Source organism: Argopecten irradians, chromosome 5 (genome assembly GCF_041381155.1).
Source record: "Argopecten irradians isolate NY chromosome 5, Ai_NY, whole genome shotgun sequence".
In the NCBI taxonomy this organism is placed as follows: Eukaryota; Metazoa; Mollusca; class Bivalvia; order Pectinida; family Pectinidae; genus Argopecten; species Argopecten irradians.
The window spans coordinates 12,610,429-12,628,811 of record NC_091138.1 but is presented as its reverse complement, the minus strand read 5'-3'; the positions used below and the strand labels follow the sequence as shown (position 1 = coordinate 12,628,811).

Sequence of the window (18,383 nt, the reverse complement as noted above, 5' to 3'; positions counted from 1 at the left end):
AAATAAAAAAAGCCTAATAATATTGGCAGGTTTTAGCGGACTATAAGTAAATATGCTTGCTTAAAATACATATAATATATATGTTTGTACATTCTTGAAAGAAAAAAATGTTAACTGCTTAACCATAGCAAGTGGAAAAGAATAAACTACCGTTTATTTAACATTCTCGGCCCCCATCGGCTGTCAAGCTATCGCTATACCAACTGACAGAGTGAAAGGAAGGGGAGTAACTCTGATAGATGAGAATGTTTATTTGATAACATCTATAATTTACCATCATATCACAATTGATATTTTCAAAGAAAAAATATGATTCAGCAAAGCAAAATATACTCTGTCGTAATTTTGTAGACTATCAATGAATAGATCTAAAGGTGACACTGTATTTTATAGTGATTCCAATATTTTATTAGGAGTTACTGTTCTTGTTTCAGTTACTGAACACTTAGATATTTACGATACGAGAGAAATTTTTCATTTTTTGTTTGCAAGCCTTTAACTGATTCTATCTATCATATGAGAAAAACTGTTTTGAGGAGCTTATGATGCAGATGCACAGATACAAGAGACCAAAAAAAAAATAAAAATAAAATAATGATATTTTGAAAAAAACAGTGAAATGACATTCCACAAAGCGAAGAGGAGACACCACATTCTCACCAGCAAATGGCAAGAAATCACCGGATTCACATACGCGTACACAGTATCCCAGACCTGAAAATTATCCCAGACAAAAAATCTTCCCCGCCGATTTTTTTGGCTAGAAATTATATTTAAGTCCCCCAAACGGAATGGGGAACTTATTGTGTTTACTCCGTTTCTTATTCTTCTTCTTTTTCTTCTTTTTCTGCCACGACTCTGTCCGACCATTTTCTCAAATCCATCGTCATGGAATTTTGTGAAGTAATTTCTGGTCACCTGAAGATGTGTCGACCGGTTTAATTTTTTTCTGACCAGCATCCAAGATGGCCGCCGCAGCCTTTCATTGTTCAAAATTGAACTGCTTATAGATAAAATTAACTACTTGTTCGATTTGCCTGGAATCGGTTTCAGTATGTAGTTTAAATCCAAATAAAAAATTTCAAAGTGATAAATATCATAATCATGAGTAAAAAAGCAAATTATCTCCCTTATCAAGTTATCTCCCTTTATTCACTGGTCAGCAGGGATCCATTTTAGGTCCAAGTGCATTTTTGTTGCATTTTTTAAGTTGTAGATATTTTTGGGGCAACTTTTTTCTTCTGCGAAATAAAATTTATTTACCGGTAAAACAATGTCACGTCATCATTCAGGGGAGGTCACCCGTGTCAAATTAGGCTCTGCATGTTGAGATTGGAGAACTTTATATGACGGCACCCGTCACAATTAGATCTTGCTCTAATTAGTCGCCACTTTAACGATTAAAAAGCACGTTTATTCCAACTAACATGTTACAAATTATAAAATTTGACAATGTTTTCTCAGATTTCTCCAGTTGTGTATAAATTTTAGCATTGAATGATTTGTTTTAAATGAAAGATAAACATTTCCGAAATATGGTTGTGTATAATTTGTAACATGTTAGTTGGACTAAATGTGCTTTTTAATCGCTTAAAGTGAAGTGGAGTGCCGTTGGTCACGTGACCAAATTGCCAACCCTAATAATATATTATCAAAAAATCTGTCAGATTATTTATTTAAGTCTGCAAATGCCCTTGTTTTAACCAGATCTGCATAGCCCTTGCATGATATCGTTGATGTTTATTCCAAAATGGTTACAAATATATTTTCTTTTATTGTGTGTGTGTGTTGTGTCTGTGTTGGGGTGGGGAATATTTACTACATTAAGCAGGTAAGCGACACAGGCCCACTAGATCACAGGGACTTGTAACAAGAGTTTGGGGTATGTGTCTGCTGTAGGTATCTTGGTGTCCACAATTTCATTGCACATTTTTACAGTATTCTTAGTAATTGTAAAGTGATTTCTGAAGGTATATTTCCATCTAAACATGTATAAAGCATAAAAAACAAGAATTTCACAGTGCATAACCAATGTGTTCTAACTAACGTTTTTAAGGCATTATATATGATTGTCTGTCCATTTGAATGATTTTCACAGCTTTATTCATTAAAACTTATGGTTTTAAATAGATAATTGAAGAAAAAATAACATGTCCAAATTTTCGACCAGTTACGGCACATATAAATTTAATTAAAGACTGAAAACGACCAAAACTTCACTAGACAACACATTATTCCCTTTCATTTGTAAGAGATGGCAATGCACTTGCAGATGTTATCAATGGTATGGTAATCCATGTTCAGAACTGAGCAATGATCTTTTACATACATGAGATATTGAAGGCGCAATTATCGAGTCCATGCAAACAATGGAATGCATTGTTGAAGGGCAGTATACCCTTGTCAGAAAATGGCTTATTACTGAAGATAAATCAGTCGATAACAGAAAAGGTCGACACATTATTCCCGTTCAGACATCTGCTGCTGAAGAAAATATAAATTTCAAAATAGCTTCCCTGGAAATATAATATCACTTAATTGGGCGTTTTCTTGGAGAAAACACATAAGTCAGTTTTGTTCGAGAGTGACGTAAGTGCTTTGGGAATCGATGATTTTTTTTAACGGACATTTTACGTCTATTTGGTCTTATTGGAAACAAGAAACTTTACTTATTAATACTATTATGTTAAATAAAGAACATAAGCTCCGGGGAGCTTGTGTTTTGACATAAACATATATCAGAGTTATTAACTACATTATCAGAACACGCAGTAATTGTAACTGGAGAGGAAAAATGTAGAGGCCAGAACTGGCTCCGAACACTAGCCGAATGCCCTACTGATTGTTTGCTTTTACGGATGTGGCACTTGCTTTGTGCCTGTACTTCGTACACTAATTTTGTGCGCAATCTTTGGTTGCATCTTGACAACTTACTAGAAGTTTAGCCGAATTCTCTACTAATCGTTTGCCTTTACGTCCTGGTGATAAACATTAGGTTCTCTCAATAGCGATCAGATGGATGAGGAATTCAACTTACTACTTTCATTCAATTGTATTGTTCTGTGTGCCTATTTGGTAAAAATCTGTATACATTCTCTAGATTTTGATAAGCCATGTTGAGATCAAGAATCAGTAGTACTGGACTCCGACAGGGAGGGAATTGTTAGGGTTTGATAAATTGTAGCGGATTCTCCAACAGAATATCGAAAGGTTTCGTTTTTATGGTGGACCCGTATCTACAAAAGTTCATTAACCTCATTATACCTTAGTCATTTCTGACATTTTTGATAGAAGATATATCCCTGGTCTCGTTATTGTTTTCTTCTCCTGCCAATATTGTATTTATACCAGTATGATCAAAGTAATAGTTTTGGGCCTTTTATTCTGGTAAAAATTGCAAAATGTTTTGCATTATCAAGTTTTCCCACTTTTGCTTTAATTTGTAGAAAAGTGTTATATTGTCAATTTGTACGCAGTCCAAGTTTGTTTCGGACTCCGTACAGGCGGTGTTATGGCGTTTATATTTGTTGATTGGATGTCCACTAGTTCTACACAGGGATTGGATTTCGCTTTTATGTTAACCATGCTTGTATGGAGCAATTCCTCTAAGAATATATTCTATGGGGCGCGTAAGTGCCCCATATTGAATATATTCTTAGAGGAATTGCTCCATACAAGCATGGTTAACATAAAAGCGAAATCCAATCCCTATATTTACACACACACGACTTTTTATTTATATTTTATGCAATAAAATCGTCATTTGAATGTGACGTAATTATTCAATAAAAGTCGGTCAAAAGTGGGAGGAGCTTACTCAATTGAACAGCGAATGATGACTCTTCACGTAAGGTAGAATTATTAAGTAAATTTCAGAGATAATTTTAGTTAATCAGATCAGAACTTTATATATATATTTAATTTTGCTAAAAGTTAATATATAGCGTAATAACATAAAGAATTTGTACTCGGCCACATGTGTGAACTCGGTGACCGTTATTGTGCAGCGAGGTGAAGCTGACGCACGCTTACACACTGGAGTTTGCCGAAGTTGTCAAAACACCGGTGTTCAAATAGCTCAATGTGTTTGAGATTGTCGTCTGACTTGACGATATTATACCTTGGGAGCCATGTGATTATATAACCTACGCTTAGATCCATCGTCATCGATAGAGGGAACAATTTCACTTGTGTTCGATGGATACAATATAGATCTACAATGCATTTGTGGTGACGCGCCTAACTGCCAATACGTGGATTACTAGCGGTGCATGTTTCATAATACACATGATTAAATTCTCAAAAAACAAAGACAAGAAGATATGTTTATAACTGACCTCTGTCAGTCCACCACAAAGACTCGATCGTAAGACGAACACAGACTCAGAGGTAATGTTTACATTTGACATCCATCATTTTTAACAAAAATGAAAGCATTGCACGTCGCCCCGGTCGGGATTTTTTTCCCATTTCTTTATACAATTGTTAATTGAAAAATGTTTGTATCATATATAAATATAAAACATGTATATATTGTTTACATATTTCCAAAATTCTATGAAAAACAACAATATACACGTAATATTGCGTCAAATTTAAAACAAAGCCATGTGTTTCTTTAAAAAAGTAGCCCCTTTACGTTGCATATAGAACATTTTCATACGCAAGTTCAAAGTTCAATGTTACCATGCAGTTATGGTAAACAAAATATTGGCTAGTAAGTGTAAATATAGAGCCATGACAGGATGATTGGCAACTAGAGTGTGTTATTTACATCATTAGGAAACAAGAGATTATGAGGACGTTTAGATAAAATTTGCAGAGTTAATTATACTATTGTAATATATTGTAATCGAGGTGATGACTGGTTATGGAAGTAAGAATGTTATAATTGTATGTTATATTCACGAGATGATGTTTCCATTCACATGAGCATATTAGATTCTTCTGGTTCTTTTAGGGATGGTTTTATTGCTTCGTTGGTAGATTACATCTTTAACGTTCTAACAGCTATTTCATTTAGGTTGGCATCTCCGCTGTGCAATTGGTTTGTGTGAATATCTGTATGGTTTGGGCATCACTTACGATCTCTACACCCCTGGAATATCTCATAGTGAAATTGAAGGCAGCTCAGCGGAAAACATTTGACCAATCACAGACCAGCAAATATTTCCTTTGAAGCGACGCCTAACATCAAAGCCACACAGTCAACCACAGTGTACCTCTATACGGCTCTTTTGATGTACATCAAAGGACTAAATTACCTGATATGTTCTGTTGCCTCCAGTTTTACTATGAGATAGTCCAGGGGTGTAGAAATCGTAAGTGATCGGATCCCCTGGAATATCGAGGATGTGGTTTGGGAGGCTGCGGAATAGTTGTATGGTGTCTCCTTGTAACTTCATAGTGGAACTCTTGCAAATAATGTAGTATCTCACGCATGCAGCCAAAAATAAAATACAACACTCCCTATCTAGCAACAAGCAAACCGAACCCCTTGATTCTGAGCGTTAAAGCAGAAGTACAAAGGACAACATTTATAGATTATGGTTTCTACTACCAGAAGACAACGTGACGCCTTCCTCACAAGGGCGAACACTTTACTCAAGTCAAAGTAGGAGGTGGTGTCATAATGAAGACGAGAACACCAAGAAAAGATAATATCAAAGTATTTTATTATATTTTTAAAGAAGATTCTCGATGCGTTACATATAGTCTATCCTATTTAACTTTCTATATTGATTTAGAGAATACATGGTCAATGTCTCAGATAAGGCGTACTTTGGTTAGGATTAAAGACAGACAAAAGTGGCGAGCCTCTTTGTCTTCCTAATCCGAACCACCAGAAGTCGGCGTGGCAGTTTGGAAAGACGAATAGCTTTATCAAAATGTTTGAATATGAAATACGAATGTAATCAAATCTGATTAAAACTGGATCTTCATAACAGCCAAGATGTACAGGATTATCGCCCTTCAAAGCGTTCTGGTTTTAATATTAGATGATAAGGAATAACATCAGATTTGATAGTAACTGTCATGTGCCGCTTTAACGCTAGAATAAGTGAACCGATAGGTACGTGATATCTAGTATTATAGGTGTAATTGCATGGGTATGTAAACCTGTGAATAATGATGTAGTCTATTGTTTTACTTTAGTGACTGATTAGGCTTGACTATATGTATCTGTATTTTACCTTCTATGGTCCTCTCTTCACAATCAACCGGCTACATGGATGTGGGGGCAATATTTGTTACTGTAAAACACAATATCCCCAACTTTACTTTCCACGTAATGCGTTTAAGAAAAGATAGGTGCAATATACTTTTGTCTTTTATATAAGAGTTACTTCCCCTTAACAACACCAAGAGGACACACATAAATATTAAAATGATTGTTAGATTATAATATCAAATTTTGATATCGATACAGTAAGATTTGATAAATAATTAATAAAGTCACGAGTTTTAACTGGAAGTTTTCCCTTTACAGTAAAATACAAGAAACCTGATACTCAAATTAAGTAGTGTTGATTACTTGAAGGACACTTGAGTAAGTTTCTTTTCTTCTGAATTATACAACCCACATCTTAAATAAAGTTCCGGTGTTTACATTCTACAGAATAACATTTTCTTTTTCTGGAAAAATTTCAGCGAATATTATATTATTACCTTGCCTTTTTTAAATGTCTATACAAAACGTAAGAAAAAGAAAAAAAATCAATACTTCTTCGATACTAACGATTTCACATTATATAGCGGGCTGAATCAAGCACAATGTAAATAAGTTAATATATTATGGACAAAACGACACATCTGCATCATCAGATAATCTTTTACAATAAATTCAGGTATAAAGGCAAACGGTGTCCAAGTAGAGTAATAACAGGAAATTATTTACTAAGGGATTATCAATAACGTCTGAGTGAGACAATAAGCTTTATACTATACTATTGATCCTTATTTTAGTAGAAGATGCTAGCCCAAAATAACACACACATTGATTTGTTCAGACCGAAGTTTAGTGCGCATTACATAATCATAACACAGCATGCAGTTAGCAATACATTTATTTTTTATAGAATAGAAACCTAATTGCATTTGATCCCCCAACTACATAAAAGATACAGAATATTTAAATTAAAGAAAAATATATAAACCAATAAAAAACAAAAAGAGAAACTAGGGTGACTTAACTTGAAAATAGGAAGATGGTACGTGGCACCGCCTGGCTTGATTACTTTACTATGGTAGACGACATTACTTCATTCCTGTACATTGTAAATATCCTACAATGTTTCAGATTGGGGCTAAATTTAGGCCATTTTGCCGGCACTCTTTCAAAATGTCCTAAATTTTTTGAAAATCCTTAATCATTCCAATAGAGAATGTACTAACAAAATTTTGTAAAAACTCAAAATGTCCTAAAAATTTTGAAATCAATCTGAAGCACTGATCTTAGATCACTATTGATAACAATGAAGACATGACATTAACTTAGAAGAACAAACATATTGGTTTTGGTGAGATTCAGCCCATAGTTTATTGGGCATTACATAATCATAAAATATAACAGTTTATGAATACAGTTATTTGTTATAGAATAAGCTTAAACTATGATCCTCCAGATCACACAAACCAAAATGTAGAAGCATACAATTACGAAGCTTAAATATATCTAGAATAAAATTAAATTGCCTATGTTATCATTTAATAAGTAATTATGAAATATCAGTTAGATGTTCGACATCCCAGATCATTGAACACATAAAAAGTCCTTTTGTGCTGCATGTAAATCAGTGTCTATGATGAATACATAGTAGGCCTACAGGTCGAACATTAACTAATGCAAGAGCATAGTAGGTATTGTAATAGCAGGGAATTTCAAGAACCTCTCCTTTCCCGTTACCCCCTCCACTTTCAACACAAGTATCTATGTGAATTCCGTGATGGGACGCTTGTCCATCATCATTGTCATTTAATGTGAATATACACTGAAGCCACCAATCATTCAGGCGGATTAGTATATTTCTTTTCTTCGTTTGTTTGGGAAGAGAAAAGGATCCGTTCATATCAAACATCCCGGAGACCGAGCAGCTATGCACAGATTACACCAAAAGCACGTGTGTAGAGTTTGAACAGTCCACTCTGACGATAGGCGGATAAGGAGCAAGTCGTGTACTGAAGGTAAAGTATGTTTTCGTTTATTGATTTACGGAGTTTACAGTATGATAATGTACTATATACACCTATTGCACATGATAAAATGGTGATAAAATGGACAGATTATATGCATGATAAAATGTCGGATAGTTGACTGTACGATAGATATCCGAGTAACTACAGTATAGGGTTGTAGAACGGGGTCAATGTTTGTAATACTGTATACAGGGTGATATCATATCCAAATAAAATATTGATCCATGTGTGGTTAAAATAGCATCGGTATCTTAGTGAGTCTCGCCGAGAAAAATTGTCACATATGTTTCATAAAATAACGTATTTGATTTCTTCAAATACGTTTTGGCTTCCTCAAATACTGTTGTTATGATGAATGTATCATGAGACATGTTTCTGTTCACGTACAGCTGACAGTTAATGTTATGCGTATGACTTAGTAAACAAACAATCTGTCCAATATTCAATTTAAACGTCCGCGGTGGCCGAGTGGTTAAGATGTCCCGACATATTACCACAAGCCCTCCACCTCTGGGATGCGGGTTCGAATCCCATGTGGGGCAGTTGCCAGGTACTGACCGCTGGCCGGTGGTTTTTCTCCGGTACTCCGGCTTTCCTCCACCAACAAACCTGGCACGTCCTTACAACCTGGCTGTTAATAGGACGTAAAACTAAACAAACCAAACTGTCCAATATTCAATTTAAACGTCTTCAGTAACCAACGTTATTGTTCTACTTACTCAAATACAAAATTTTCGCCGTTTTATTTGGACATAAATTGAAAATCATATCTCTCCATTAACCGTTAAAACAAACATATCCTTATTATGATGTCATGATATTTGATTTGAGTTAGGCCATATGTGTAATTAGTTCGCCAACTAAGCTTTAAGGCAGTATCCACCGGACACCAAACAAATAATGTGACTAAAGCAACATTTAAAACATTACGCGATTAAAAGAAAACTAGTTTTAAATATTTGTCAGAAATTGAAAATAAATTTAGACAAAATGACGAACTTCTCAGAATATCATTTTATTGGAGTCATTCTATTTTTCATTTTTTTTTCTCACTGCAGTACCACGAGATTACAACCATGGCGCTGTACCAAGTAGTGCTGCTGGCTTCATTCCTGTATATGACTTCCGGTCAATCCTCCCCGATAGTGGAAACTCCCTCTGGTCCTATTAAGGGTATAGTCGTTCCGGCACTTGGAAAGGATACTGTACAGTTCCGGAACATTCCGTACGCTAAACCTCCGGTCGGTGACCTCCGATTTGAGAAGACTGTTCCTATTGAACCGTGGACTGAGACTTTAGACGGCACGGTGTTTGGACCATCGTGTATTCAAGACACCCGAGCGTTACCAGAACTTTGGAAATATGCATATAACAATATTACCTCAGAAGACTGTCTACAACTTAATGTATATGTACCAGGATCTGTATCGACAGCCACGAAAAAGCCAGTCATGTTCTGGATACATGGAGGTGGCTTTCAGATAGGAAATGGTTGGTCAGCCGATCCGTCTTTCTTAGTGCTCAAAGACGTGATTGTTGTTACCATTAATTATCGTCTCGGAGTGTTTGGGTTCTTAAGTACGGGAGATTCCTCCTTACCTGGTAATTATGGACTCTGGGACATGATCGAAGCATTAAAATGGGTAAATAAAAACATCGCATCCTTTGGGGGAGATCCTGGAAAGGTGACCATTTTCGGAGAATCGGCAGGAGGTTTTTCTGTATCCTACATGTCAGTGATTCCTAGTAATGAAGGTTTATTTCAGAAAGTTATTTATCAAAGTGGATCCGCTGTCTGTGACATGTGGGACGTCAGTAATCCATTCAAATTTACTAAAGCAATTGGTAAACACGTTGGCTGTATTACTGAAAATGACTCGACTATCAATAAAGACGCTATGGTAGCATGTCTTAAAGAAATATCTACGGACGATTTATTCGCCGCTCAAACCGATCCTAGTATCATGGAGTGGGAGGAAATCCCAATGACAGCAATACTATTCCCAACCATCGACGGTGAGCTGTTGGTTAGAAGTCCTTTACAGAGCTTAGAAGACACCACATCCAAGGAATCCGAATTCTTTCGATCACTTGATGTGATGGCAGGAACCACGGATAACGAAGCGTCAATATTTCCATATATCCTAATGCGACTACAAGAGTCAAGGAACTTTAATTTATCGGAAGGAATTCCAAATTCTATTTTATGTAACGATTTAGCCCCAGCCATTGCACGGGCGGGATTCAAGGACGATGCCATCGCCCCAGAATTACTATGTCAGGCTTATACGAGGGAGGACCTGGCGGAACAATCGCAAAGCACTTGTGATTTGTGGGGTGACATGGCCTTTGTTGCTCCGACGGTACAGTTACTTGATTTCCATTCTCGGGGGAAGCCTAACCCAAACACCTACCAGTATCTATTCACACAGACCATTTCATTTCACTTTATGGTCCCTAGTTATTCGTGGTCTAAAGGTGTCGGACATGGCACGGAATTGTTGTACTTGTTCGGACCAGACCTCATGAATAAGCTGGACGAATCATTATCCAGTCCTGAAGGGAGGAAATTGTCCGAAATTCTCGCAAGCTACTGGACCAACTTCGCTAAAACAGGGTAATTATTTTTATTTTTATATCAATGCTCTAAATAAATGTTCCATAGATGTTGTGAATTTCTTTAGTTGATTTTGGTGCTAATGCATTGTCATCAATACAAATGTTAACCTTTCTATTGAGTTCAATCCACCCACGTCCCCTATGACCAGGAAGTTAATTAAATCGTGTTGTGTTATAGTGAGTCCTGTTGGATGTGGAAACAAAACCGCTGACCATTTCGTAGTTTTAATGATGACTCAATCAATGTTTTCATCATTTTCAGAAATCCAAATGGTGATAACCTCGTGGAGTGGAAGTCGTTTGGTTCCGATGCCCGTTACTTCATGAATCTAAACGTAGAACCATTTTTGGATAAGGATGCATTTGGAAATCGTATGAAGTTGTTACTTGAAGATATTCCAAATAAGCTGAAGAAAAGAGCTAAAACAGAACTATAGAGTCTAGATAACACGAACCTTTAACTAATGGTTTGTGTTTGGTAGGACAATTTAATTATAATGTATGCGTTAATGACTTAGTGTGATACTTACAATTAGGGACGTACACGCATAACATAATGCTTATCGGACTTAGTGGGGGTAATTGTGCATCATGTATGCATAAAATAAACAAGCACATGGTGGACTGTGACTTTTTGAGAGCTTTCAATAAACAAACGTCTTGTATACCGAGAGTATGAAAAACAAAGAAAAGTATTAGAAGCTTTAACGAGACGAATAGCATATACTAAAATGTGTGATAATGTCTTATTTCGTACATGATTGTTTTCTAAATATACTGAAAATTTAAAAAAAAAATGCGTAATATTGTCATCCCTTGCATGTATCGTAACGCTAGTATAACAAATCACCTGAGTTTGAATTGACAGAAAATTGACGCTGGTTCGTCATTGTTAATATTGATGTATGACCAGGCGTACATGATTTCTTTGCTATATATTTATGGATACTAAGAGTTCAAAATATAGGTTATCAACGCATTTCTAAATATGCCTGAGTGACACTTGAGAGCCATAGTTATTTTAATATTTAATGAAAAGTTATAAAACCATCGCCCCTTATATCAGCAGATAACATGCATTTATTTATATCAGGCATTCTCAATTTGCTCTGACTTATTTAAACTGTTTAGCCCGTTTCACTTCCTGACGAAAATTGTTAATGAGCCCCTTTTTTATTCTGAACAGTGAATTTGATTTACACAATAGGAACAGCTGAGTGAAGACCAAACACACTAGGATACACACATGCCTAGGATCACCGAATATTTATTACTAAATGTAGCAGTGAATATCATTGCGAAGGACTATCGTCAAACTCAGTATTTCTACAAAATACAAAAACTTTAAAAATGTTAAATCATAATCTAAATATAAAGATATATCAACACCCCTGTTTCACTATAAATTGTCTTCCCTGTTACGCTTTCATTTACCAAAAGTTAGAATGCAGAAGTTATGAAGAGTTACCATATCTCACAGTTGGATAATCAGTGACATTTTAAGCCAGTGTGGACACCTTTACTGTACAGTAGTGTATATATTCGGGTGGGAAGAAAATCCTTACTATCTGTTTGATAAGAACATTTTCATTCTATATTTTGCACCTTTCGACATTACACATGCCTTTATCTCAATATCGTGTTACTATGAGAAGCGTATTTAGCCATTGGCTGTTGTTCAACCTTATTTATCACACAAGAGATAAAATCGTCTATACTGTAAGCCTGTAACATCCTCAGCGTTCCCTGCAACTTAGAATCTGTATCAATATGTAATCCTCCTGATGAAAAATCGGGGGGCCAGACCAACGGAACAAATGAAGCTTCTGTCTCCATTGTATGACTGTAAAAGGCAAATACAATTCTCGGGGTCGGAACAGCCTCGTTCAGATTAAAAAAAATGATTGACCTCTTTGAATAATGCTTCACACCAATCCATGCAAGCACCAAGATGGAATAGCAATTTAAAGTCAAATCCAACAAAGTTCCAGTTTGGAACCCTATCGTTCTGTCTTCGAGGGTAGGACCAAGTCTGATTTATCAAAAACGTGATCGTCCTCTCACTAAAATAATACACACATAATTTGGGAGTAATTTGTATTGTTGTTAAGGAGTATGATGAGTATGCTTTTGTAATCGAATCCGGTCAAAGGAACTATCTTTGTACCTGCTATAGACACTAGTAAACATAATAGCATGGTTATTTGGTGACAGAAATATGTACCGAACCATGTCGACTTGTTATCCGGAAATGTACTTGTTCACGTATTTTGCCAAAATTTACAAGTTACACAGCAATCTACAAGTCAACAGTAACACCTAATATTAGACCTGACGTACACCTATTTTACCAACTTAGTCATGTTCATGTGCATCTAAAAAGTGATACATAGGCATGAAAAATATGACTAAACAGGGGTTATTACCTTAAGTGACGTTACCCAGTATAACTCATAACATTTAATTATCATTAACCTTATATATAGCCTTATTCGGCTATAATAGCCATACAAGGACTTCTTTCCGACCAGTTCAAACATCAACAAAACCTTGGCGCTGCACGATAACGTGCGTTCCAGTTGTACAGGTACGGGTTTGCTGTATCTGTAATGGAACGCGCTGTACAAATGGTTCGTTCCTTGAAGCGTACCACCTGGATCCATGAAGATGGACTAGATATTTTTCATTTTGTCATCGAAATTTTTTTTTGATGAAAACAAGATGTAATAGATTTATATTCGCTGGATTTATTATGTATATTCAAATGCATTTTGAAACTTTTCATGTATTGCTTTTATATCCCTAATGCTCTAATATAAGTATTTGTTTATTTCGAAGCGTATCTTTCATATGAATGCCATCATTTTGGAAAACCCAAAACGCGTCTCATTAGGCGGTTCTGTATCAATTCAGTACAACTGGTACGCATCTGCAAAAGGAACGCACGGATTGTCTCCAGTAGAGCAGTCGATCTCCATGACTTTTCGTGACGTCACAATAAGGTTAGATTTAAGTTCAATATATGTACTTCAATGTGATAACAACGATGATCTAAATACTGACCTATTTTATACCACCCGTGTGTGATGTTTAACTGTCAGTAGCATGCATTATAAACTTATTTTACAACATACGTTTATTTCCAATTACATTTACTTTGCACTGTTTGAAGTTGAATTATGACGTACAATGTATGTCGGTATCGATATCATTATTAAACACACAGGGTATAAAACGATCAGCAAGCTCTCAAAAGTATGTTATGCCCATAAGCTAATTGATAACAAAGATGTTGCTGGTGCAATCAGTGATCACCTGACTTATACACCAGACGTTTGTACAAGAAATGTTGAAGATGTGTGAACTGTGGGTAGGAACATTCGTTATGCGGTATATGTTTTACCTATTCAACAACCAATGATTGACAATACACTCCAGTGAAACCATAAGCCATGCCAATGTAAATATTATATAGCCGGTCGGGACACTACATTGCCTGATAAAGTTAGCTTAGCTGTCTACAAACAACCTCTGTTGTACTGAAGCTTCGCCGACCTGGAGTGGTGATACAAACGAGGTACGTGGAATTATTGTATACTTTGATTATGTCATTCTATTTTGTTATGCCAGTACCAGTGTCATTACGAACTCAAGGGATACATTTACATGTATTTGTAATAGTAGCTGTCTGTACTACAGAGTCATGATTGTAACATTGATATAGCATTCCGAGCAATCCGCAAGTATTCTTGGAGTAAGCAAGATTAACAAACCTTTGTTTCCGATTTCTGCTAGTTGTCCAAAATGTTTCTAGTTATTCTTATCAGAGTTAATCTCCTTCCTTTTAGAAAATCGACGACAAAATGTTAGAGTGCCTATTAGACAAGTTTTAGGGTTCTGGATAAAAAAGGTAAATGTATTCTACATGTATTATATACGAAAAGGGTGGAAAGCTTGCCGAGACAAAAATTCTACCTCACCTAGATTTAACAACGAAAATCCTATTTCTAGTAATTCTTGATAAAATAGTTACTACCGTTAGGAAGAGTGACAATATTCCCTTCAAAATCATCCTACACAACTATACAAAGTGTCGTCATTAAGACGTTTCAACAAAAATGACAAAAAAAATGTCTTCGATCGGTTTTGGGAATCCAAACTTGCTTGCTTGCTTGATATAATATATTGGCTGAACAAAACATTGGTTGAATAATCAATACTAAATATATTGTAGGAGAGGTGTGAATAAGTATGTTGCCTGTTGCCCAATTCCGTCTTTGTCAATGTCTTTAACATCTGACAATAAAATATTCTGAAATAAATTAAATGAAATATAATGTTGTTTACATTTAAAGATCACGTTGACTTTATAGATCAACAAAATTGATATATATGTTCACAATTTGTAGATCAATGGAATCTTTTTTTTAAATTTAGATAAAACTAAGGTAATCAAAATTCTAATATGTATATTTTTTTTCTAATTCCACAGTCCCACGTGACTACAGCCATGGCGCTGTACCAAGTAGTGCTGCTAGCTACATTCCTGATTATGACTTCCGGTCAATCCTCCCCGATAGTAGAAACTCCCTCTGGTCCTATCAAGGGTATAGTCGTTTCGGCACTCGGAAAGGATACCGTACAGTTCCGGAACATTCCGTACGCTAAACCTCCGGTCGGTGACCTCCGATTTGAGAAGACTGTTCCTATTGAACCGTGGACTGATACTTTAGACGGCACTATGTTTGGACCATCCTGTATTCAAGATACCCGTATGTTTGCAGACTTTCAGGAATATGCATATAACAACATTACCTCAGAAGACTGTCTACAACTTAATGTATATGTACCAGGATCTGTATCGACAGCCACGAAAAAGCCAGTCATGTTCTGGATACATGGTGGCGGGTATATGATAGGCAACGGTTGGTCATTCGATCCGTCTTTCTTAGTGCTCAAAGACGTGATTGTTGTTACCATTAATTATCGTCTCGGAGTGTTTGGGTTCTTAAGTACGGGAGATGACTCCTTACCTGGTAACTATGGACTCTGGGACATGATCGAAGCATTGAAATGGGTAAATAAAAACATCGCATCCTTTGGGGGCGATCCTGGAAAGGTGACCATTTTCGGAGAATCGGCAGGGGGTCTCTCTGTATCATTTTTATCCGTGATTCCAAGTAATGACGGTTTATTTCAGAGAATTATTCCCCAGAGTGGATCTGCTATCACACAATTTTGGGACCCAATTGAGTCATTCACAGTTGCTAAGAGATTTGGTAATCATGTTGGCTGCATTACTGAAAACGACTCGATAGTACATAAAGATGCTCTGGTAGCCTGTCTCAAGGAAATACCGGCTGACGATTTATTTGCCGCTCAAATTGATCCTAGTAACATGTACTTTGAGGAAATACCGTTGTCACCAGTGTTCTGGCCAACCATCGATGGCGAAATGTTTGTTAGAAGTCCTTTACAGAGCTTAGAAGACCCGACGTCTAAAGAATCTGTTTTCTTCCGATCACTTGATGTGATGGCAGGAACCACGGATAACGAGGGGTCAATCTTTCCATTCTTGATGATAGGGCTACAAGAGTCGAGGAACTTCAATTTTTCAGAAGGAATTCCAACTTCTGTTGTATGTAACGATTTAGCCCCAGCCATGGCACGGGCAGGATTCAAGGACGATGCCATCGCCCCAGAATTACTTTGTCAGGCTTATAAAGAGGACAACCTCGCAGAACAATCGAGAAGTGCATGCAATATGTGGGGGGATCTTGGTTTTGTTGCTCCGACTGTACAGTTACTTGATTTCCATTCTCGGGGGAAGTCTAATCCGAACACCTACCAGTATCTATTCACCCAAGCCATTTCATTTCACTTTCTGGTCCCTAGTTTTTCGTGGTCTAAAGGTGCTGGTCACGGAGTGGAACTACTTTATCTATCTGGACCAGACCTTTTAAACACCATGGAAGAATCGTTATACAGCCCTGAAGGGCGAAAGCTGTCCGACACCCTAGCAACTTACTGGACCAACTTCGCTAAATCAGGGTGAGTGATATATTTCCTTAAAAGTCTTGTCATCCATTTTGTACAACATAGGTATAGTTTCACTATCCAACGATGGTAATTGGATAGTTTACTATCCAACAGTTTTACAGTAGGATAGTCAAATATCCAACAGTTTCGATTTCGTGATAAATATACATGGTTTTTAAGCATTGAGAACAATAAAAGACAATGGAATTGCAAAGGTTCATTTTACTCTGTTAGACATACAAATGTATACGTAAAATATATAACAGTTGTACATACATAGATATTGTGTTACAAAAGAAACCCCAAAATAACTTTCGCAAAAAAATCGATTGGTGTGTTTTTTTCTGGCCTATTCTACACCAACTTGTGATTTGTCCTATACAAGAGAGCAACCAACTAAATAATTTTACATAGACCACAGTGTTAAACTTTGTTAAAGTTTTGTACTGTATTATTAAAACAAAGGAATATTAGTTAGCTATTGTGTTCTATAATTAAAGTCTAGGTTCTCATATAACACTAGATAGAAAAAAAAGTTTGGGTCCTTCTGCTCAAACTCCAACCAGGGTAGCTTTATTGAAATCAGGCGCATTTTGCACTAAAAAATCCTGAAATTCTAATGTTTTTACCTATTCATTATCAAAATTGATATTTTGAACCTAAATCTCAATATGAATTTCCAAATTCATATCATTGTTATCTAGGAATAATTACCTGTCAGAAAACATTTTTACTTTTGAAATTCATAATTAACCAAATTATTTTTGTGGTGTTACACTGCATGGCTTGTCAGCTTAAGCATAACTATGATCTATTAGCGGGTTATTTAATGTCATGTTGAGTTAAACGTTTATCATTTCACTATTAGAACAGTTACTTAGTAATGTTATATCTCATTTTCAGAAATCCAAATGGCAATAATATTATGGAGTGGAAGTCTTTTGGTTCTGATGCTCGTTACTTCATGAATCTAAACGTAGAACCATTTTTGGATAAGGATGCGTTTGGAAATCGTATGAAGTTGCTGCTTGAAGATATTCCAAATAAACTGAAGAAAAGAGCTAAAACGGAACTATAGAACAAGATTTGAGATTATAAAACTAAACGATGTCATGGTCAATTGCTTATTTGCTTGTGTATATATTTGAAGTAAGAATATGTTATGTAATGTCTGCTGACAGTAGCACGCCTTAATTAGTTTGATTCACTAATGTCTGAAAGGCAAATAGAAATGTTAACGATTGTAGCATTTATATACTAATAAAATGTCAGAAAATATTGTGTGGATCCAAAAGACAACCGCACCAAATAGGCATGTGGCCACATCTCTACTGCAATAATAAAATCGTCTACACGAAATAACATACATGTAAACGATTAATGACTAAGGAACCAGACCAAATAACTTATATTCCTTTTGTAATTTGTTTTGAGGTAAAAAAAATAGCTGATCGTTTATAAAACGACGAGGAAGAAGGCTACATGGGAATTATTAAGGTGCAGCATACCCTCGGATGATGTTGGTATCG

The 18,383-nt window shown here is 36.0% G+C and overlaps 1 protein-coding gene across 1 annotated transcript; it reads left to right on the top strand.

Moving 5' to 3' along the window:
• Positions 1-8,027: 8,027 nt before the first annotated feature.
• LOC138324267 (uncharacterized) lies at positions 8,028-18,133 on the top strand. The gene is made up of 7 exons (XM_069269346.1): positions 8,028-8,184; positions 9,255-10,813; positions 11,078-11,249; positions 14,515-14,569; positions 14,664-14,725; positions 15,308-16,866; positions 17,758-18,133. The coding sequence occupies exons 2-7, from the start codon at positions 9,273-9,275 to the stop codon at positions 17,930-17,932; spliced, it is 3,564 nt and encodes a 1,187-aa protein (XP_069125447.1). The 5' UTR covers positions 8,028-8,184; positions 9,255-9,272; the 3' UTR covers positions 17,933-18,133.
• Positions 18,134-18,383: the final 250 nt, after the last annotated feature.